General features: G+C 37.6%; 1 protein-coding gene across 3 annotated transcripts in view; it reads left to right on the top strand.

Annotated features, from left to right (window-relative positions):
• The window catches only part of DCBLD1 (discoidin, CUB and LCCL domain containing 1), a 114847-nt gene that overhangs the window by 47399 nt on the left and 43035 nt on the right, over positions 1–24413 (top strand). For all 3 annotated transcript variants that reach the window (XM_069076979.1, XM_069076978.1, XM_069076980.1), the window contains exons 3-5: positions 18537–18671; positions 19823–19874; positions 22056–22128. In XM_069076979.1, coding sequence (XP_068933080.1) covers positions 18537–18671; positions 19823–19874; positions 22056–22128 — 260 coding nt within the window. The remainder of the gene's footprint in view (positions 1–18536; positions 18672–19822; positions 19875–22055; positions 22129–24413) is intronic.

The raw sequence follows: 24413 nt of genomic DNA, 5'->3' as shown, positions 1-24413 counted from the left end.
GTTGCAAAAGAAAATGCAGACCACCCCCCCTAAAAAAAAAATAAAGCAAAAAAAATATGATGTGTGTTGCATTCAGACTCCATCAATTTTTTCTCTGGAGGTGGATACCATTTTTTATCCTAAGTCCTTTGGAATTGTCTTGGATCATTATATTGCTGAGAATAACTAAGTCATTCACAATTCATCATCATACAATGTTGCTGTTACTGTGTACAATGTTCTCCTGGTTCTGCTCATTTCACTTTGCATCAGTTCATTTAAGTCTTCCCAGGTTTTTCAGAAAGCATCCTGCTCATAATTTCTTATAGCACAGACCTGCACAACTTGGCTATAGGTAGGGGCCAAAATTAAAATAGGGTAAACTTCTTCAGGCCACAGGTAAGTTAGATTAGAGACAGACTGATGATGGTTGGTTGCCACAGGTCATGTGATATACAGGAGAGTGTGAAGTGTCAACCCTATGTTTTTCTCTGACTGCCTGAATGTATGTTACGCAAACTTGTTATACCACAATAGTATTCCATCACAATCATATACCAGAACTTGTTTAGTCATTGCCCAATTGATGGACATCCCCTCACTTTCTAGTTCTTTGCTATCACAAAAAGAGCTGCTCTAAATATCTTTCCACATATGAATCCTTTTCCTTTACCTTTGATCTCTTTCCACCAAATACTTTTACTAGTTGAAAAAAAAATTATTCATTGAACTACTTTCATCATGAAGCTTTTCCAAATCAAGGGAATAAGAAATGTAGCTTTGTAATCCACCTCACTCTCTATCTCTTAAGGGGAACATGGAGAGCTCAAACTAAGAGAAGGCAAGTGGACATAGGAGGGAGGTTTTTTGAGTATTACTTTTATAAATGCATATATTCTGAATTCCAGGAAATTCTGTCCCCAGAAAATTTTGACTAGTATACCTCTGGCACCAGAGGTATTTATTTTGTGAAAAGTCAAATTTCTTCATTTCCCATCTGTCTGATCTCCTTGATTTCATGATCTGAAACTCATCATTCTGCAAGATGAAATCAATTCTAAATCTCATTCCTCCTTAGTGCTCCTTGTCCCTGGGGTGCCTCTCTCTCTCTCTCTTATTGTAGAGGGTAGAAGGTTGATATTGGAGAGTTTCTTCCTGTTCCCCTACCACTTAATGAAGGCATCAGGGAACTCACCTCATCATTTCCTGCCTGGCTGATCTCTTGGATTTCATGTTCTCCAGAAACTCATCATTCTGCAGGATGAATTCAGCTCTGTAACTCACACCTCCTCTGATCATTTACCATCTTGGCTACAGAACTTCATGCCCTACTTTTCAGCTTCCTTTTATACTATGTTTTCTTTGCCCATTCAAATGTGACCTTCATGAGGGCAAGGAATGTCTTATGTCTCTCAGTGCTCAGTGTGGTGCCTGATATAGGGTATTTAATAAATATAAACTTAAATATGTATTATGTATAATAACATATGACATTATGTTATTATAATATAATAAATATATTATATATTATAATATAAATATAAACATTTATTAACTCTGACTCTCACTTGAATTATGTGGTTTAAATTGAAAGCTCAAAACCTCCAGTGGATTGTAGCATGTAGGGAGGTACAATTTTCAAACCTAATCTGGGGCATTTAAGTGTCTTGTCCTGCTTCCTGAAATATGCTTCCTATATAGCCCAAGATTTCATAAACAGCAACTTTACACTTTGGCTTTAGAAATGCCTGTTCAACCTCATGAAAGGAGTCATAAGAACCAAGGACATCCCCAGCCATTCAACTATGTGCTGTGGGTCAAAGGTGACATTCTCCAAAGTGGATTTAAATTATATAGGTTTTGATAGACCATTTCAAAACCTCCATCAGAAACATTAATCAGTGTCCTAAAGATTTCCTAAAATCATCTTTAGAAGATAATCCAAGTATTTTTAAAGTCACTAATCACCCCACCACCACCAAAAAATTGCTACCACTTGTGAGCTATGTTGTTAATAAACCTATTTAGTAAGTGAAGAGATTAAGAAAAAGACTTTGTATATGATCTCTACACTGTGTGTGTTGCCAACACAACTGGAACTAGCCAGGTACCCTGATTTCTCTTTGTGACATCTAAAATACACCTTTTATCCTTGTGAGGCAAATGTAATTACAATGTAAAGGTTAATCTTAGTCGAAGATAGAAGGAATGGTCCCATGAATTAAAAAAAATACTCATAACAAGCCTTTATATAACAGCAAAGAATTTGAAAGAAAGTAAGGTTCCCGCTGACTGGGTAATGGTTAGAATAGGAATATAATGGAATATTGATGTGCAATAAGAACTGGTTAGTATAATGGATTAAAAAAGCCTAAAACTTGGATGAACTGATAAAGACCATAGTCAGCAGAACCAAGAAAACAGTTTACTTAATAACCATAATAATGTAAAGGAAAATAATATTGAAAAATATCAGAACTGATGGGGCACAGTTATAACTTCAGGGAACGGATGATGGTAAAGTATGCCTTTTGCCTCTCAGCAAAGAAATGGTGGATTGTAGGTATAGAATGTATACAGATACAAAGTATCTGACAAAGAAAGACCTTTTAAAAAAAAATAGGGGCAGCTAGGTGGTACTGTGAATGGAGTGCAAGGCCTGGAGTCAGGAAGATCTGAGCTCAAATCCAGTCTCAGACACTTGATCACACTTACTAGCTGTGTGACCTTGGGCAAGTCACTTAACCCCAATTGCCTTGCCTTCCCCCCTCCAAAGGAAAAAAAAAAGATACTTCGTCAGATATGGCCAATACATCTATTTGATTTTCTTGGCTGTGCTTGTTTGTGACAAGTGAGAGTTCTGTTTGGGCATGACAATTTTTGAAAAGTGATGGTAATTTTTAAAAGTACATCTATAAAACATTTTTAAAACTAAAAATTAAAAGAGTTGACATCAGCCAAATTACTCTTCCCTAGGTCAGTACTGGTATAGTTTGCTTTAAGGAAACAAATGATGAAAATCTAAATTTACACTACAGATAAATACTGCCTTTTCAAAAGGAGTTTAAAATTTTCAGAAACTCTCCTGGTGCACTTGTAAATTGTTTTTACTTTAAAAGAATGTCAGTTGTATAAAGAAAAGTAGCTATACGCCCCATTAACCATTAGGACTGTTAATTGATTTCTAAAATGATGAGACTATTCTAGAAGATCTCTGAGGACCCTTATGGTTCAAAGGTTCTAAAGTGTGTGTGTGTGTGTGTGATATGTAATCTGTATATATTCATATAGTCTTTGTGGAAAATCCATTGTTTTCCTTTGAGTCTCTTCTTATAGCTGTTATGAAATTAAAATTCTGGGTGGTATTTTCTTTCATTGACTTATCTCTTCAGCTTTAGCTCTAGCATTTGGGCCTGGTGCCAGAGTAAGGCTGTTATACTCTTGGGTGGGGTTAGTGGCCCTGTTGGTCTTGCCCTGGCTTCTTGCCTGAAACCTCCACTTCCCAAAGTTGGGAATTCCTAGATATTTAAGGTTCAGAGTGATGTATTTTCAGAGTCCTTTCTCGTGCCTAAGGATAGAGTTTTAGGGATGTCAGAGCTCCTCAGCCTGAAATATTCTTTTTTTTTTTTTTTTAAAGCAATCAGGGTTAAGTAACTTGCTCAAGGTTACACGGCCAGTTATTTCTGGGTGTGGTGCTGAGTATCTGAGCCCAGATTTGATCCAGGTCATCCCGACACTGGAGCCAGTGCTCTTACTCGCTGAGCCACCTGGCCGCAATTGGGGTTAAGTAACTTGCTCAAGGTTACACGGCCAGGTGTTTCTGGGTGGGTGCTAAGTGTCTGAGCCCGGGATTCGATCTCCAGGTCTTCTCAACACTGGAGCCGGTGCTCTTACTCACTGTGCTACCTGGCCGCCCCGAGCCTGAAATATTCTTCCCTAAGCACTGTACCAGACTGGTTGATACCTGCTACTGCTTCCCAGGTCCCCACACTAGGGCTTTCTCAGCAGAGTCCACCACTCTTGCTTCTTCTAGACATAGAGACTTGCAAGCTACACTTGCTCTGTCTTTTATCCCATCTCTGGTCTCTGGTCATGCTTTGAAAATACCCAGAACTGGGGCGGCTAGGTGGTGCAGTGAATAGAGCACCGGCCCTGGAGTCAGGAAGACCTGAATTCAAATTCGGCTTCAGACACTTCACACACACAAAAAAACTAGCTGTGTGACCTTGGGCAAGTCACTTAACCCCAACTGCCCTATCTTCCCCCCTTAAAAAAAACAACCCAGAACTGGGGCTGGTTTTGCTAGAGGGTGTAGGAAATAGAGAAAAGGGTATAGAATAGGATTATGTTCCCTTTTCAATGGACTGCTGGCTGATGTCATATATAGTCCAGGAGTAGAAGAAGGTACTCCACTTTTTCATTAGATTTCTTGATCATTATCTGATCTCATGTAAACTTCAGGGATTGTAGCTGGATGGCCTGTCTTCCTTTCAGGCAATCATCTTAGTGAGAAGAGTTTTGAGGCATTTCTAAATTAAACATAGAATTATGCTTTAAAGTTTAAAACATTTAGTTATAAATGAACAAGTAGGAAAAGTGGATGATGATAGAAAATAATTTATGTTCTGATCCTTATTTTATTACTACAAATTAACTCACATTTTGCTAAATTATTTGCACACTTTTGAAACCAAGATAACTAGTAACATTTCCCATGAATTTCCTGTACTTTTCACCCCACTTACATTTTTCCATTTTAAATCACTGTCTGTGCCTCTGGAGTGGGGGAGTTCTTGATTTTTACTTTGCAAATTAAGCAATAGGAATGGGAAATGTAGGAAATGCTGCTAAGAATTTTGATGCAAATGAAAGTGTTTTTTTTTTTTAGTGATAAATTAATGAATATCCTAAAACTAAGTCTAATAATTGTGTCCTGTAGATTGGGGGAGGGAAAAATTTGATGATAAGGGAGTAGTATGGCTAAATAGTATGAGCAGTCCCTACCTTTAAAATGGGCTGTGTACCAAAAGTTTATTTGTTGAAAAGTTTGGCTTTAAAAGAAGAGTCAATTTTCTCTTAAATGGTGGTTAAAATTTCCATGCAAGTTAAACACCTATCCTACTTGACCTCATAGCATTGTTTCATAGGTCTAGACCTTGAAGGGACCACAGAGGTCATCTAATCCAGTCTCCTCATTTTATACTTCAGGAAACCCAGTCCCAGGGAGTCAGCAACTTGCCTAAGGTCACACAACTAGAAAGAGGCAGAATTTGAATACAGATCTTATTTTCTTCCAGACCTATTCTTTATCTAACCACTTGTTTGTGATTACTGTTGAAGATACCTCCAGATTGTTCTCCATTAATGGTTGAATCACACAACTTCACCAACAGTGCATCAGTGTTTTAATTTTCCCAACATTTGTCATTTTCCTTTTTTTGTCATATTAGTCAATCTGTTAGGTGTGTAGTGGTAGCTCAGAGTTGTTTCAATCTGTATTTCTCTAGTCAATAGTGATTTAGAGTTTTTTTTAATATGACTATCGATAGTTTTGATTACTCTGTTTGAAAACTGCCTGTTCATATCCTTTGACCATTTATCAGTTGAGGAATGGCTCTTATTTCTAGAAATTTGACTCAGTTTTCTGTCTCAGAGAAATGAAGTCTTTGTCAGAGAAACTGGATGTAAAATTTTTTTCACAGTAATGATTGCTTGTTATGTATTTCCTTCCATCCTACTCACTCCACCCTCATGTATCCTACTCTCTCCCTCCTTTTACCCTATCCATTCTCAAAAATGTTTTGCTTCTGACTTTTACCTCCCCCAAGTTGCTCTCCCTTCTCTTAGTCCCCTCCTTCTCTCCTACTTTCCTGTATGGTATGATAGATTTCTACACCCAGCTGAATGTATATGCTATTTTCTCTTTAAGCCAATTCCTATGAGACTAAGGTTCATGTGCTCCCCTCTACCTCCCCCATTTTCCTCTCCAATGTAAAATCTCTTTTGGTGCTCTCCTCTTTTATGTCAGATAATTTACCCTATTGTACCTCTCCCATGCCCCTTCTCTCAATGCATTCTTCTTTCTCACCCCTTAATTTTGTTTCTTAAGATAATCATACCATCATATTCAACTCACAACTGTGTTTTCTGTCTATGTATATTTCATCTAACTGCCCTAATAATGAGAAAGTTTTTAGGACTTATAAGTATCATTTTCCCATGTAAGAATGTAAATAGTTTAGCCTTATTGAATCCCTTATGATTTCTCTTAGTGTTTATATTTTTATACTTCTTTTTAGTCTTGTAATTGAAAGTCAGATTCTCTATTCAGCTCTGATCTTCTCATCAGGAATGCTTTGAAAGTCCTCTATTTCATTAAATATCAATTTTTTCCCTGGAAAGATTATACTCATTTTTGCTGGGTAGGTAGTTCTTGATTTGTAATCCTACCCCTTTTTCTCTCTTGAATATCATATTCCAAGGCCTCCTATCCTTTAATGTAGAAACTGATCAATCCTGTGTTATCCTGGCTGTGGCCCCATAATATTTGAATTGTTTCTTCTAATATTCCTGGGAGTTTTCATTTTGGGATCTTCTTCAGGAGGTAAGTGGTGGATTCTTTCAATTTCCATTTTACCCTCTGGTTCTAAAATATCAGGGCAGTTTTCCTTGATAATTTCTTGGAAAATGATGTCTAGGCTCTTTTTTTGATCATGGCTTTCAGTAGAATACTAATTCTAAAATAATCTCTCTGATGAGATGTTTCACATTTTTTCTGTTTTCATGCTTTTGGTTTTGTTTGTTTCTTGATGTCTCATAAAGTCATTAGCTTATACTTGCCCGATTCCAATTTTTAAGGAATTTTTGTCTTCAGTGGATTTTTGTGCCTCTTTTACCATTTGGCCTATTCCATTTTTTTATTTTTTGCTTTTTTGGAGGGCAGTTGGGGTTAAATGACTTGACCAAAGTCCCACGGCTAGTTTTTGTGTTAAGTGTCTGAGGCCAGATTGGAACTCAGGTCCTTCTGGCTCCAGGGCCAGTGCTCTATTCACTATGCCACTTAGCCATCCCCTATTCTATTTTTAAGGTGTTATTTTCTTCAGTATTTTTTTGTGCCTCCTTTACCAAGCTGATGACTCTTTTTTCATTATTTTCTTGAGTCACTCTCATATCTCTTCCCAATTTTCCTCTATTTATCTTACCTGATTTTAAAAATCCTTTTTGAGCTCTTTTATAGCCTGAGTCCAATTCATATTTTTCTCTGACACTTTGGATGTAGGTGTTTTGACTTTGCTGTCTTCTAAGTTTGTGTTTTTATCTTCCCTATCAACATAGTAATTTTCTATAGTCAGGATCTTTTTCTGCTGCTTGCTCATTTTCTAGCATATTTCTTGACTTTTAACTTAATGCTCAATTGGGTCTTTGCTTCCAGAGTGGAAGAAGCACTGTGCTAAGCTTTCGGTTTTGTAGAAGTCTAGCAGCTGTAGAATACGGTCATCTTGCATTGTATGTGATGGCTGTGTTTCTCCTTCTCTGACAGGGATGGTATTGGATGAGGAGTGGGGAGGAGGAAACAACCTAAGTTGCTTTCATCCTTTTTTAAACTAAAAAACAGATTTACTTTCTCTCCCTCTCACCTCCTTTTTCTTATACACAATGTGCACACATACATATTGAGAAAGCAAGAAAAAAAATTCTCTGTTACACACATGCATATTCAAGCAAAACAAATTCCTGCATTAGCCATGTCCAAGAAATAAATTAATATGTCTCATTCTGTACTCTTGAGTCCATCACCTCTCTATTTGGAGGTGGCCAGCCTATTTCATTATGGTCTTTAGGAGTCATAGTTGATCATGGTGTCAATCACAGTTCCTAGACTTTCATAATTGAGTATCTTTATAATATTGTTGTTATTGTAGAAAAAGTATTTTTCTGCCTCTTCTGTATCAATTCCTATGCCTTCCCAAGTTTCTCTGAAACCATTCACTTCATCATTTCATTCGGCACAGTAATATTCCCATCACAACCATGTGGCATAACTTGTCCAGTTATTCCCCAGTTGATGCGTACTCCCTCAATTTTCAACTCTTTGCCATTACAAAAAGAACTGTTATAAATATTTTTCTTTATACATGAGGGCTTTTCCTCTTTCTTCCATCTCTTTAGGGTATAGACTTAGTAGCAATATCACTGATATGCACAGCTTAATATTTAAATTGTTTTTCAAAGAGGGTTAAGTTAAATGTTTGCAGATTCTATACCTGGCTGCTATTAACATAAATGTAGTTTCCAGGAAGAAAACCATTGTCCATTAAAAAAATATTTTAATAACTATATTTCAGTATAATTGCTTTCTTTTGTGGTCCCAGATATTTTAATTTTTTCATTTAAAAATAAAAGGGGTCCATAAGCTTCCCCAGACTGCCAAAGGGGTTCATGACTCAAAAGAAATTGACCTAAAAGGAAAATTTGTGGAGGTGAGCAGCATTCCAGAACAGACATTGAGGCTACCTGATTTACTGCCCTTCATGAATGGAGGTCTGGGAATCAAGAGGCCTAAACACTACTCCTAGATTCTTGGTGCAGCTAGTTTTTGTGACATTACATAGAAGCTGGGTTTTTTTGGTCAAGATTTCTCTTTTTTAAGATAAAAGAGGGAAGAAAAGCAAATGGATTTGATAATTCTGGACATACTACAATAGCTACCAGCTCTTCCTCCTGACTGAGCTGAAGAACTTGTGGGCAAGAAGGCTGACCCAAGGAGACTGGCTTTGGCAGTTTCAGCTCTCTCTGAGAACTGCTTGCCAAAACTCCTCTGAAGCACACATACATAATACATAGACACATTAATACATTAATGGCACCTAGGCTCCTCAGTGGGTGCTGCATAGGACCTGGAGTCAGGAAGACCTGAGTTCAAATTTGATCTCTGACACTGACCATCTGTGTGACCTCAGGAAAATCATTTAACCTGCCTGCCTCAGTTTCTATGTTTGTAAAATGGGGATGATAATAGCATTTACTTCCCCTGGTTGTTATGAGGATCAAATGATATAATAATTGTGAAGGGATTAGCAGAGTAGTAAGCTCTATATGAATATTAGCTATTATTATTGTTATTATTACATATATATGTTTGTAGGTTTATGTATATCAGTCATTTTTTTAGTCATGTCTGACTCTTTGTGACTCATTTGAGGTTTTCTTGGCAAAGACGCTGGAGTGGTTTGCCATTTCCTTCTCCAGCTCATTTTACAGATGAGGAAACTGAGGGAAACAGGGTTAAGTGACTTGTCCAGGGCCACACAGCTAGTAAGTATCTGAGGCCAGATTTGAACTCAGGAAGAGGAGTCTTTCTGACTCCAGGCCTGGCACTCTATCCACTGTGCCATCTAATTGCTAGATAGATATCTATAAATCTATTAGATAAATGTCTACATATATCTATGTCTACATGTAGCTATAGATCAATAGATATATCTATGCATACATAGTTTTATTTATGTCATTTGATTTTTGCATACGTAAATTTTTGCTAAACAGTTTTATTTCCTTTCCCTGTGGACAATTGTAGTAGCAAGCACTCTAGCATACTCAGGATGGCTGCTAGCACAGGTTCTTAGATCTGCTTTTCTAAAGGAAATCAACTCAAAATGGGTCAACAATCTTACTTTAATCAAACATATGTCATTTACTTAGTTCAGAGGAAAAAGGTCAGCACCCCGAACTTCAGAGAATACAAACAAGCTACAAGTAGACAGAGAAACAGATCAGCAGACAGACTTCCAGCCCTCTGACCATTACATCCATACCTAGTCAGTTACCAGAGAGGGAAGCACCAACATCTGGGTTTTTGAAGTCGGGGGGCTCAACAGCTACCCAGAGTCTTGTCTGGTCAAATCACACAACTCTTCTCAAAGTGAGCCCCAAATCAAAACCTCCCATCAGGGTATATATAGCCTTCTCCTGGCTCAGAGAATGTCACAACCCTCTTGACCCACTGCCCAATCACAAAGCAACAAGTTGTGGGCGCTCCTGAAAAACAAGCCACCTGCCACAGGTTCCATGTGACCACATTCAGCCTACCACATGCAACCTGCATTCAGGCTGAGTATATTTTCAAATCAAGGAAGGTTCTCAGAGTCACTTAAGCCCATCAAAGGGCCAAGGGGCAGGGAAGACCTTCAGATTCCCATTCCCATAACAACAATTGAGCACAAGAGTGGGATTCCAAGTTGTATTTCTGGCTCTGTTCGCAGTATTCTTGAGGACTTTGAGCAAGTCATTCATCTAAAAAAAAAAAAAAGTGAAGTGTCTACTTCTGGAAAGACTTCTGAAAGACTAGTGATTTTTGTAAAACATCTAGTCTCTTCTGAAGGAGTTCTAGATTGTGAACCATTTACCTTTTCTCTTTTCCTAAAATGATGCCACAGAGTCACCATAAATACTAGATAACTGACTGACTTCAGTGCCATATAAAGTTCTGACACCTTGAAAAATCTGTACTTCTTGGAATGAAATTGATGCATCTCTAGCTTTCAAGAGAACAAAGGCTACCTTCTGCCTCAGTAGGAGGTAGCTTTCTCAGGGGTGGAGTACCATAGTCCTATTACTTTTTAGAGCTACCTTTTAAACCCACTGACCTTGCCAAAGGGAAGTCCCAGCTCAAGCTCTGTGTGGTTCAGCTGTGACTCACTAGCACCTGGGCCTGACAAAGCTGGGATGATATATGTTGGGAAAATTGGGGGTGGGGTGGAAATGGAATTGGGAAAGATCTGATGTAGAGCAGAATTGTCTTCTATGGCAGGAAACTGGAGCCAAGTGAACTTTTATCAGCTGGGCATTTTCGTTTTCATTCAGCTGCACAAATTCCCTCCGTATTATAAGGGTCATAGATCCAGAGCTAGGAAGGAACCCAGATGCCATGCAGTCCCAACCCTAGGATTTTACAGATGACACTCAGGGCAGTTAAGTGATTTGTCTGAAGTTGCAGAGGTAGGATGTGACAGAAGCAACATTTAAACCCAGGTCCTTTGACTCTGCTGCCCCAACACCCCACCCTACCTGGCCCCTTGTCCTTTTTTTCTGTGGATTGTGAGGGTTTTCTAATGGATCTGAAGTTAGCCAAACTGCGTTTGAACCCTGGCTCCGCTACTTCATTACCTGTACAACACTAAGAACATTACTTTTAAGGGGCCCCTATTTCTTTATCTGTAAAGTAAGGAGTTTACGGGAGTCAATCTTTTAGGTCCTGTCCGCTATGATTCTATGATTCTAAGATGTAAAAGGCATCCATCCCTTATGAGGCAGAGGCAAAACTCCTCTGAAGGCAAATAGACAACATGCCTTTGTGGAGGTGAGCAGGATTCCAGCACTGCCTGATTTGCTGCCCTTCATGGATTGAAGCTTAGGGACCAAGAGGCCTAAAACATTACTCCTAGATTCAGGACTTAAGTAAGATACAGGGTTTGAGCCAACAACCAGTCAATCAACAAGCGTCTATTAAATGCCTTCTGTGTGCCAGGCATTGTATTAACCACTGTTTAAGGAAGACATGGAACAGTTTTTATTCAACCAAGTGTAGCCACAAGCCCCCAAAAGACATGGAAAACTTCCTTGAAAAGAATAAAACTAAGCACTGGGTCTTATTCCCTGAATTGTGATAACTCAGCAGGGTAGATGCTCAGTGGCTCAGGAATTCCTAGACATTGTCTTCCACTTAACTTTTGCCTACTTCTGGAAGGTAAGGTATTCCCCCTTCCTTGCCCCTCCCCCCATGCTTCCTCCCCTGCCCCCCTGCAGCTGGGATATTGCTAATGTTGCTTTCTGGCTTGAGGCTCTTTTTTGGAGGTCAGTATAACTGAAGGCTTCTGGACTGCACTGGTACAAAGTGCATTTGTCTTCCGCGGTACAGAGCCGGGAAATGCGCCTGTTCACTTCCTCTAGATTGTGGTAGTTCCTGCTTTTCCTTGAGAAGGGTCAGGAATTTCCTGTGCTCTCTTCAGTGGAGAATTTGGCCATAATTTGAAGAGTATATATATATATATATACACATATATATATATATATTGTCCTCTGTTTGCAAAACACTATATACATATATACACACGCTTTGCAAATAGAACTATATATAATATGCTTATATACATTTATATGTCTATATCCATATCCATATATATCCATCCATCCATCCATCCATCTATCTATCTATCTATCCATATCCATTTATATGAATATGTGCATATCACCTCATTTGATCCTCAGGACTACCCTGTGAGGTATGTACTACCATTGTTTCAGGTATTGTTTCAGTTTGATAGATTAGAAACTGGGGCACAAATAAATTGTGATTTGTCCATGATCATGTGACCAGTAAACATGTGTGGTAGGTTTTGAACCCTAGTTTCTCTCTCACTTCCAGGTGCTCACTGCATGTTTCTGTTGTGTAGCTAGCCCATTAGGTGCTAAGCCCTGAATTTGATATTACAGTGGCCCTTAGAACTACACTCCAAGTGGAATTCCCTGCTGCCCGCACTTCCAGTGACCCAGAGCTCCTCATTTGCCTTCGATCAGAGCATTGGGTGTTCTTGTCTAACTGTTGACTAGCCACAGGAGTGAAGCAGCTTATTGGCTAATCGGAAAAGAATGTACTCCTGTGAAGTAAAACTTGGGTTAGCTGTCATGCTGGCTTGAAGTTATAAATGGAGAAATTCAACAAGTCTAGCCATGTGAAATGTACAGACATGCCCAGAGTCTTATTGGCCTAATCTTGCAGCCTCCTCTTAGGCATTAGCTGCACATGGACATTTCCCTCTGACGTGTTTGGGTTCAGTCTTATGAGACCTGGAGATGCATCTGTCAGGATATGGTTCATAGACTTACAGATTCTCAGAACTAGAAGGCAGGTCAGAGGTCATCTGGCTCTAACTCCTATCTGAACAGGAATCCCTCTTAAAACAGGTGACCATGTGAATTATAGTTATGAGGCCTCTGCTAGATTTCCCTTGAACCATTAATGTGCAGGATTAGATCAAGTCAACAAGCATTATTAAGCACTTACTATCTTCCAAACACATTGTTAATCATTAGGAGTACAAAGAGAGGCAAAAAACAGGCCCTGCCTTATAAGAGTTCACATTCTAGTAGAAAGGAGGGAGAAGAATAAGTATTTATGAAGCATTTACTATGTACCAGCTACTGTGCTAAGTGCTTTACAAATATTTTTTTTTCATTTGATCCTCACAACAACCTTGGGAGGTAAGTATTATTTTTATCGCCATTTTGCAGTTAAGGAAACTGAGGCAGACAGGTTAAGTGACTTTACTAGGTTCATACAGCAAATAAGTATCTAAGTTGGATTTGAACTCAGATCTTCCTGACTCCAGGCCCAGGACTTTATCCACTGTACCACCTAGTTTCTTCTGGAAGGGAAAAATGTAAATAACTAGATTCATACAAGATATACAAAGTAGATAGAAGATAATATCAGTAGGGAAGACATTAACAGATGACAGACCAGTAAAGATCTGTGCCAGAAGGTGAGACTTGAGCTGAGTTTTGAAGAAAGCTGATGATATTGATGGTATAAATATATATGAACACACACATACATATATGTACGTAAGTACATACACATATACATATAAGTATGCATATGCCATTTACATAGCAAGCTATTTGTAAGAATTTCTTCTGAAAAAATAAATTCTTGTAGTAATAAGGAGTTTGTTCGTAGTTGAGAATGCTTTGGATGGGGGCACAGAGTATGAAAAAATCAAAACCAAATTATAAAAATAAACTCAAAATATCAAACTTCTAGGTAAGTAAAGTCTTCCTGTGGTTTCTCGTTAATTTGTTTTTGACCTCTTATGGCCTGTCCATTTTCTTCCACATCTATTTCCCTTCTAACTCTATATGCATAATCATTAAATATTTATTACAAGTTAGAGGCTCTTTGAGAATGTCAGTTCTGCTGACAGCCATTAATGTAGCTATTTTACCCTGGGCAATATAACAGAGACCCACCCTACCCACAGTCTATGACTGTGATTAACTTTTTTTTTGCCTTTTGGAGGGCAATTGGAGTTAAGTAACTTGCCCAAGGTTACACGGCTAGTTTTTTTGTGTGGATGTTAAGTGTCTGAGGCCGGAACCGAACTTGGGTCCTCCTGACTCCGGGGCTGGCTCTTTACTCACTGTGCCACCTAGATGCCCCTGTGATTAACTTTTTAAAATAAATGTGCATCATCTATATGTGTATCAGAGAGAGGGAGAGAGAGAGAAATTAAGAAAGAAGGGTGGGTGGAGAAGACCTTTCTTCTACATTCTTATGTTCCTATGACACTTTGTAGTAATAGTAAGAGTTGGATTCCTGCAGGATAAAGGTGAAATGTGTTTTCAAATTTTCTTTCTTTAAACCTCCATCAAAAAAATTTTAAAAGCTTATGTCCCTTGTGGAGCCCTCTGTTTCTGAGATGACACAAGCAATCCACACACACACACACACACACACACACACACACACACACTCTCTCTCTCTCTCTCTCTCTCTCTCTCTCTCTCTCTCTCATTTAGTGAGCTGATTAGCACTATTTTCTGCTCAGGCAAACTATAAGGTGTCATAATATTTTGTTTATGTCACACGGTCCAACCAATTGTTCAGATGCATTCTCACTGAAAAACCAAATTAAGTCATTGCTAAAGGTGGTTTCTCTGCTGCATTTTCAAGTGAACTTTGAGAAAAATCTAGAATGTTGAGATAGAAGGTGGTTCAGATAATATTATAGATGTAGCTGTTTTAGCCTGCTAAAGGTTACTAAAGGAAGAAAAATGTTCATTTTATTAAAGCAGTGTTACACTCATGGATGCATTTAAATGAAAGATCACATAGATAGGGCCCCATCAGAAAAATGGGCTGGGCCTTCACTTCTGTTTCTTTAGATCTCAATTAGGAGAAAAGACAGGCCTGGTCACCTGTGTTATGGTTTCTGCTTAAGACTCTTGACTGACTCACTTATGTGACTTGGCCCAGGTTTCTTATCACTGGATGTTAGATTTAGAGCTGGGAAGACACTTGAGGAAATGTAGTCCAAATCCCTCTCATCAGATGAGGAAACTGAGGTCTAGGAAGGTTTTATGACTTGCCAGTGGTCATACAAGTAGTTAATAGCAAAGGTAGTATTTGAACCCAAATCCTTAGACTCCAAACCCAATGTTATTTCTATTTAATATCTTCCTACCATATTTGTGATGTCTTTTCCCAACTGCATGTTTAAAATCAATTTTTAACATTTTTTTTAAATTTTGAGCTCCAAATTCTCTCCTTCCCTCCCTTGAGAAAGTAAGCAATTTTATATAGGTTATGCATGTGCAATCATGCAAAACACATTTCCATATTAGTCATGTTGTGAAAGAAGATAGACCAAAAAAACTCCAAATCTACGAAAAAGAAAAAATAAAGTAAAAAATAGTACACTTTGATCTGAATTCAGATTCCATTAGTTCTTTCTCTGGGGGTGGATAACATTTTTCATCTTGAGTTCTTTGGAATTGTCTTGGATCATTGTATTGCTGAGAATAGCCAAGTCATTCATAGCTGATTATCATACAGTATCACTGTTACTGTGTACAATGTTCTCCTAGTTCTGCTTCCTTTACATTAGTTAATGGAAGTCCAGGTTTTTCTGAAATCATCCTGCTTGTCATTTTTTTTATAGCATAATGGTATTTCATTAAAATCATAAACCAAAACTTGTTCAGCCATTCCTCAATTGATGGACATTCTTCAATTTCCAGTTCTTTGCCACCACAAAAAGACCTACTATAAATATTTTTGTACAAATAGGTGCTTCCCCTCCCAGCCTGCTTTTTCCTTTTTATGTCTTTGGGATACAGACCTAGTAGTGGTATTGCTGGATCAAAGGGTATGCACAGTTTGGTAGCCCTTTTGGCACAGTGCTTATGATAACTCTTGGGCAACAATCACAAAAGTACATATACTGTGTATTTTAAATGTGATATTCCTCTTTTTTTTTTCTCCTGTCCTTCCCATCTGCTTTCTTTCATAACACCTTCAAATTGCAGAAAAATTAAAATGTCTTCTATTGCACAGACAAGGAAAAATTTAATCCATAAAAGACAAAGCCTAAAAGCAAGAAAGCATTTTAATTTTATCTGTGTTTTTCACCAAAATAATAATGAATGACAGAAAGAGGATGTTGGGTAGGTGAGTTTGGCACTAAGCACATTCTACTTCAGTATGTGAAGTTTTAAGAGGTATAGGAGAAGTCTAATTATGATTCATTCTGGTTCTGGTCCATGGCTAGTTGTTGTCTATTTGTTTTGTTTTACTTTTGTCTTCATAGTTTAATTTGCTGTGTCCTCAAAGTTATTCTACTTGCTGTGTGTGTTTTGTCAATCAGGAGAGCCAATTTAAAAAATCTGTTCACTTATACTATGTCTATTAAGTGTGGTGTATATTTGATTTTTCAAGCTCTGATGATGTCACTTCTCTATTCAGGAATCTTAGAAGCTTTCATTGCCTATAGGATAATATCCAAACATTAGCCTTAGCATCTAAGGTTCTCTGAAACTGGGTCTTGACCTTACTTTCCAGCCACAACTCCTATTATTGGTCACATAAGTCCTGAACTTTTGTCAGATTTGTCTTTTGACTCTTCTTGAACAAATCTTTCCCATCTCTGGCTCTTTATATTTACTTGTTCCTTCTCCTCACTTTTTGACATTGATTCGACTGATCTTTCAAGACCCAGTTGCCTCCTCCCTGAAACCTGTTCTGGTTCAGTCCAAATACTTCTCCCCCTTATTCAAATGTAACTTCTCCCTTCCCCAAACTTCTATACTTGATGCATCTTTCTTGTGGTGCTTATGTTCTGACTTACACAAGAGTTATTCACAGGAATGTGCTAGATCCAGCCCATATTGGTTTGGGAAAGTTGATTGTTAAATTTTCAGTGTGGACATTTATGCACTGGTAAATATGAGTGTGATTTATTCTGTTTTTGATCATAACTGTATGTAAGGATCCCTACAATCATATGTTGATTTAGAAAAACCACATATTAACTTTATCTGTATTTAATTGTATTTTTTATTTATTTTGTGAAATATTTTCAAACTACATTTTAATCTGACTCAGCCATCACTCAGGAGTGTTGTGAACTTCTAGTGTATTTGATACCTCCGGCTAGACTTATGAGAAAGTCATGGAGAAAATGTTAATAATGGCAGATAAAGTTAAAAAGTATATTGTAGATACTTCCCATCCTCCTTCCTCTCTCATTGTTTAATTTTCTTTTTACAAAAACAAGCCTGTTGCCTCATGGGTCCATAATAGTCATCTTGGTATTCTTTTCATATATAGTAGGAGTGGCAACAAGGTATTTTAGAAAGGCTTCAGTAGATCTGGTGTCAGGAAACCTAGGAAGGAACAGAGGGAGGGAGTGAAGGAAGGAAGGAAGGAAGGAAGGAAGGAAGGAAGGAAGGAAGGAAGGAAGGAAGGAAGGAAAGAAGGAAGGAAAGAAGGAAGGAAATTAAGTACCTAGATAGCTTTTTTTTTTTGGAGGAGGAAGGGCAGGGCAATTGGGGTTAAGTGACTTGCCCAAGGTCACACAGCTAGTAAGTGTTAAGTGTCTGAGGCAGGATTTGAACTCAGGTCCACCTGACTCCAGGGCCAGTGCTCTACTCACTGTGCATCCTAGCCACCCCAGCCAGGTTGATAGCTTTACAAATATTTTCTCATTTGATCCTCACCACAACCCTGGGAAGCAGGTGCTATTATCTCTATTTTACAAAGGAGTTGAGAAATTTAAGACAGAGTGACTTGTCCAGTCACGTAGCTAAGACCAGATTTGAACTCAAGTCTTCCTGACATCAGTCCTAGTACTAAGGACTTTAGCTGTACACCACCAAGCCACCTCTCATTTCAGCCTTAGTTTCCTCATTTGTAAAATGAAGGATTGGACCAGACTAAAGACCTTTGCAGTTCTAACATTTAATAAGTAAGCCCATTTATATATTCCCAGTCATTTTTCTTTTCTTAGTTCATTGGAGCATCCAAGCCTTTGCCAAGGTAAGTGCTTAATGAATACTTGTTTGAATGAATAAGCAGTCAGTAATCATCAGTCCAGTTATTAAACAGGATATCATTTTGATGAAGATTTAAATTTTCAATAAGGATGTTCTCAGATATATTTGACCTCTAAGAAAAATTCACCTGCTACTCATTCAGTTACTTTTAAGGCATGTCCAACTCTTAATGGCCTCATTGGGGGTTTTCTTAACAAAGATACAGGACTGGTTTGCCATTTCCTTCTCCAGCTCATTTTACAGATGAGGAAACTGAGGCAAATAGGGTTAAGTAACTTGCCCAGGGTCACATGACTAGTAAGTGTCTGATGCCAGATTTGAACTCAGAAAGGTGAGTCTTCCTGACTCCAGCCCAGGCATTCTGTCCACTATACCACCCAGCTTCCCTCTCACTATTTATGCTCGTGAAAATTTTGAGATCTCAAAAAATTTGCTTTGTTTTTCAGGTCCATACTGTGGAAGCATGACTATTCCCACAGAATTCTACCTGGACACTAACGAAGTGACTGTTCACTTTGAGAGTGCATCCCACATTTCAGGGCGTGGATTTTTGTTGTCCTATGCCAGTAGTGATCACCCAGGTATGGCAGGCTATATGGTTGGTACAAAGCTGTACTTTCATAATTATCTTTCTAAACATTCAGATGATCACACATCACTGTAACTGGGAGCTTAATCCAAGCTATTTAATTAGCAATTGAAAAAAAAAATGAAAGCCATCTCTTCATTAGAGGAGCAGTTGGGTCCCAGCAGAATGATTTCAAGGTATCTAGATAAGAAACACTTGGGCAACTTGATAGAGGGAAAGAACAGGAAAATGGACTATCCTGAAAACTGATCAAAGTTGTATTTATATGTATAGAAAGTGTTGCCACTGACTAGACTGTCAAATGCCGAGGCCTTTCATTGGCTGAGTGCTAGTAACACATAAATACATAGAAAAGGTGTTTGGTGTAGAGCCAGAAGATACCTTAAAGATCATCTAATTTAGGGGTTCTTAATCTTTTTTGTATCATGGATCTTTTTGGCAGTCTAGTGAAACCTGTGGACCCCTTGCATAAAATAAAATACATAGGATTAATAGAGGAAACTAATTATGAAACATAATTATGGCATCAAAAGAATTTTTTAACAAGTTCATGGGCTCCAGGTTAAGAACTTCTGATTTATCCACTTATTTTACAGATGAGGAAACTGAGGCACAGAAATGGGCAGCATAGAAACACCCATTTTTTAGTTCTTCCTTGTTCTTTGCTAATATTTAACATCCTGTTGTTGTCTTATACAGAATGCTCATGTCTACCACATAACGTCACATTGAATCTAGAGCATTATTATTCCCAATATGGGAATTTATGGTAACCTTTTTTATGAGCCACGGCTGGCCTCTTAAGCTGTTTCCCTACTGCGTGGACAGAGCATAACCATTGCAGACATGTAGTGCATGCCATTTTTTGTACTGAACCTAGATCCTGTATATTCCTAGGGGATCAAAGCTGAAAAGTCATCATAATAAAGGATAGGACAAAGAAAGAGGAAGGAAAAGTAGATGCATACTTTTTTGGGGAGAGGTTCCTTTGTTTAGTTTTAAATAAAGAAAATTCAGATGCGTAGCTTGCATGCAAAAATTTTAAGAAATTTTGTCTCTTTTTATAGATTGTAAACATTAAAGGTAGGTGAATCATAACCACAGTTCAGTCAGCTAATTGAGTCTCTCTTTTTCTTATGACAGATTTAATAACATGCTTGGATCGTGCTAACCGTTCTTCCAAGACCGAGTACAGGTAAATATATTTTCAAGTGTCCTCAGATATGCCGCAGTCATATCTCAGTGGGTATTTAGTTATTCTTGAAACCATCCCAGGTGCTATTGTAATGGTCTTTCCAAAACAGCATCACAGTAACTAAAGTTTCCCACTAATAAAGAATCTTTTTATAGTACTGATGGTAACCTTTGGTCTAGAGTTGACATGGAGAAGATTTGAGGTGACCTTTATAGTGCTCCTTTATTCTTTCAATTTTTTTGTGATTCCCCAGTCTGCAGTGTAGCCTGTTAGGCATACATACAATGTTACTAGTACGAAGCTTGCAAATCCTCCATGTGAATCTAGATGTGGTCTTTTGTTGGCTGTTGTTAGAAACCTAGTGGTAATGAATACTCTGGTCAGTAGATGTTCATTTTACATAAAAGAAGGAACAGGTCCATGTAAAAATGGTATGGTTGGACCAATTGTACTGTTCTGCTTCAAGCTTTGTAAAAGTATAATGTGCCTAATGAAATTGGAAAGTTATGAAGTTCAGGGCAGGCAGATAAGTAGGGTCAAAAACCACCAGAGAATTGTGGGTATTAACTTAATTCTCAGACATGTTCTGCTTCATTCAAGAATTTCTTATATATACTTTCCTAGAGAGGAACATTCCCCAAACACAGGTAGACATAAGCCCACGTGAGAATATGAAGAAGTGGTCAGAAGATGTGAAAAATTAATAAATGTAAGCCTCAGGTTCACATAGGTTAAGTTTGTTTCTTGTATCTTTGCTTCCTGAGTTGGTACTGTGACAGTATTGGGTTAATGTTGAAGGATTATGAAGTTTATTTATCTGGTCAGCATCATTGTATACATAGCATAGAGAAAACCTAAAGGAAACTCAAGTAGAGGAACTACTATTTTGGTTATCTCTTTGGACTGGTGCCTATTGTTTTAACATACTGTAGCAGCAAGCACCCCAAGCGTCCCCAGGGTGGCTGCCAACACAGGTTCTTAGACCTGCTTTGTTAAAGGAAAGCAACTCAAAATGGGTTAACAAGCTTACTTTAATCAGTCAAACATATATCATTTACCTAGTTCAGGGGAAAAAAGGTCAGCACCCCGAACTTCAGAGTATACAGACAGAATTATCAAGACAGAGAAACAGATCAAGTAGACAGGTTTCCAAACTGTTCAACCATTATATCCATACCACAAAAACATCTGGGTTTTTCAAAGCCGGGGTGGGAGGCTCTCAACAACGGCTTCCCAGAGTATCATCTGATCAAATCACAGAACACTTCTCAAAGTGAGCCCCAAAACAAAGCCTCAAATCAGGGTTTATATAGCCTTCTCCTGGCTCAGAGAATGTAACAACCTTCTGGACCCACTGGCCAATCAAAAAGTATCTACTGAAAAACAAGCCTCCCTCCCCAGGCTCCTGGTGCACTTTGGCCTAGGGGCAGGGAAGATCTTAAAAATTTATATTCCCATTACACATACTTACTTGTTATCTGTCCCCAAAGTCTCAGTGCAGTTTTAAGCTGTTCAAGCATAAATTGCATTTGCATTAAAATGCAGTTTTAAACTGCTAAAGCTTAAAACTACACTAACACTTTGGAAACAGCCTGTATGCCAAACAATTGTGGTTTTATAAATTGGCAAAAATGAAACAGCTTCCTAAAACTCTCAGAATTTCCTTTCAATAGTTTGCTTTTCAAGAATTTGTTTCATAAGGCACACAACATTTTCTCATTTCATATCACAGGATAATATAATTTTAAAGGTGGAAGGGATATTGAAGCCCATCTAGTCAGATCTCTGCATTTGATAGATGGAAGGCAAATGGAGACCCAGCAAATTGAAGTGATGGGTCTAAAGTAAAACAGCTGTTGTCAAGAGTGGAGCTAGAATCCAAGTCTCCCGATTCCTTGGTGATTATTTTTAACTGCATTGCAATATCCCTCTATTCTGTAAAGTTGTGTGTAAACAAATGGTTAATAAAATTGAATCATAATTTAAATACATTATATATGAGCTCACTGTTTATAAAGGTGATGACAATGAATGCTTATATAAATCAGAGAATACTTTTCAAAGAATCATATCCTAATTTTTTCTTTCGTGTAAATTCAGGTTGTCCTAGGTCAGGTTTGCTTAAAGCAAGAAACATTTGCAACCCCTCACCTTAACCAGCTCTATTTCCTTTCACTACAGCAAATTCTGTCCAGCTGGCTGCAGAGACATAGCAGGGGATATCTCTGGGAATGTGGTAGATGGATACAGAGATGTAAGTAATCAAGGCAATATGAGAAGGTACTTAGAAAGAAAAAAATGGTTGATATTGTTTGCTTAAATTCAACAAAAGGGAGAGTGAAACCGTATGTAAACCTTTGATGTCTGACTAGTCATATAACATGTTCCCTCACTATATCTGGTTTACAAAAAAAACAAGTATAGCCTAAAATTAGTCATTTTTTCCAGGGTTTGTCTATGTATCTTTTTCTTAAAAAAAAAAATCTAGTTATAGGGTTATTGCCAATATTTGGATGATCCATCTTTATGCAAATTCTCTTACCTATTCAAATGAGATGATATCAAAAGTATAAACAAGACTTTTTCGGTTTCTCAATATCTTTACTGTTGGTAAAACTTATAAACAGACATACTAGTAGAAAAAATGGCAAAAAGAAACCTAACACATTATAGCAAGATGGTAACTAATTTTCCCTTTTAAATGACAGGTTTTAGATTGTTCAACACACTACTGGATTTATGTTCCAGATTTTACATTATACATATACAAATATATGTGTGTGTATACATGTGTACATATATATTTATATCACACACATATGTGTATATACATTTATTGTTCACTTATTTCAGTTGTGTCGAACTCTTTGTGACTCTATTTGGGATTTTCTTGGTAAAGGTAGTGGAGTGGTTTGCCACTTCCTTTTCCAGCTTATTTTATAGATGAGGAAACTGAGGGAAACAGGGTTAAGTAACTTGCCTAGGGTCAGTGAGGCTGGATGACTGGACTCTGTATTCTCTTGTGCCACCTAGCTGCCTGTGTGTATGTATTTACACACACACACACACCAGAATATAATCAGTCATAAAAATTTTTCATAGAGCAATAACCATTCTGTCCAAATAACTAGTCATTTCCTTTCTTTTCATACATTGCTTTCCCACCCTTTTACCCTAATTTTTGTCCCTTAGTAACCCTCTTGTTGTGTATTCTTCCCATAAGAAAAAAAATTATCAGTGAATTCCTCTTCTAAAACATTGAGAGTACAATGTACATAAAAAAAGCCTTAAGGGTGTGCAAACATTTCTCATCCCAATTTACAATTTTATATCCCTGGAATCTGGTCTTTTTAAATGCTCAACATAAAGGCTTAACATAGCCTAGAGAGATACTGTGATGAAATCAAGAACCTTTTGAAGTGTTCATGTTCTAATAATAATATCATAGGTTTATAGACTGAGAACCAGAAGTGACCCTATGAAACTAAGTGCCAAAAAGGGCCCTGGGATTTTTCCAAGGTCACACAACTAATTATGAGGATTCAAACTTAGATCTTTCTGACTGCAAGTCCACACCCTATCTACTTTGCCACATTTCTCTAGTGGCAAACTAGATTTCTCTAGTGTTGTTGCTTAATATTTTATATACATTAGTTTAGTTGATCTCATACTAGTATCAATCTTGTCATAACATTTTTCTACAAAAAAAAAAAACACAACATTTTACTACAAGCTTATTTTTCCTGAGAGGGTTTTTTGGTTTCATTTTATTTTGCTTTGTTTTTAAAGGGATACTTCAGTTATTGGATAATGGATAATTGTTTCCTTTTTACATGCCTGTAAGTCTTATGACTAATCTGTGACATTTGGCAGTATTCTGTAGGTAGCTGGTATGTTTCAGACTTGTTTATTGTAGATAATGTCATTGGTTCCACTTGAAATTGACTAAGAAATTCTCTGGCTCTCCTGAGAAGCACCAAGTGCACGCTTGATTTGTGAAGTGATTAAATTAGAATTAAGGAAATCCACTAATTGCTGGTATGAGATAGTGACTTCAAGAGCATGGTCTGTGTACTTGTTTCATGGTATTGTTAGTTCATTAAAAGTAAAAGAACTCCAAAGTAATAAAAACAACCCTAGAAAAGACCATAATGACCTACTGCTCTTACAAGAAAATCTGAGTAAGTTGTGTATAGGAATGTACTCTTTCCAAAAAAAAAAATGTTTTTTTTAATGATGTCATTTTTTTTGTTGTTGAACTACTCCCTCTCACACTAAGAAAAAGCACCATTTTCAGAAGCTTTTTTTGGTGGAAAAATATTTTTGGAGGGCAATGGAAGCTCTCTGGAAGGACAGACTCTGAAATGGGCTAATGATTCACTACATTAACTTACCAATAACTGAAGTATCCCTTTAAAAACAAAGCAAAATAAAATGTTTTTCATGAAATGGAAGATGGTGGGTCTCTCTTCAGTAACTGCTGGATGTTTCAGCAACCTCTTGAAAGGATGTACAGTTTACTTGCCCAGAACATGGAGT

This window comes from Petaurus breviceps, unplaced genomic scaffold (assembly GCF_028583685.1).
Source record: "Petaurus breviceps papuanus isolate PSGF00001 unplaced genomic scaffold, PetGlider_PUasm1.0 90977, whole genome shotgun sequence".
Classification (NCBI taxonomy): domain Eukaryota; kingdom Metazoa; phylum Chordata; class Mammalia; order Diprotodontia; family Petauridae; genus Petaurus; species Petaurus breviceps.
Note: the sequence above shows the minus strand (reverse complement) of the source record. Positions and strands in the feature narration are given on the sequence as shown.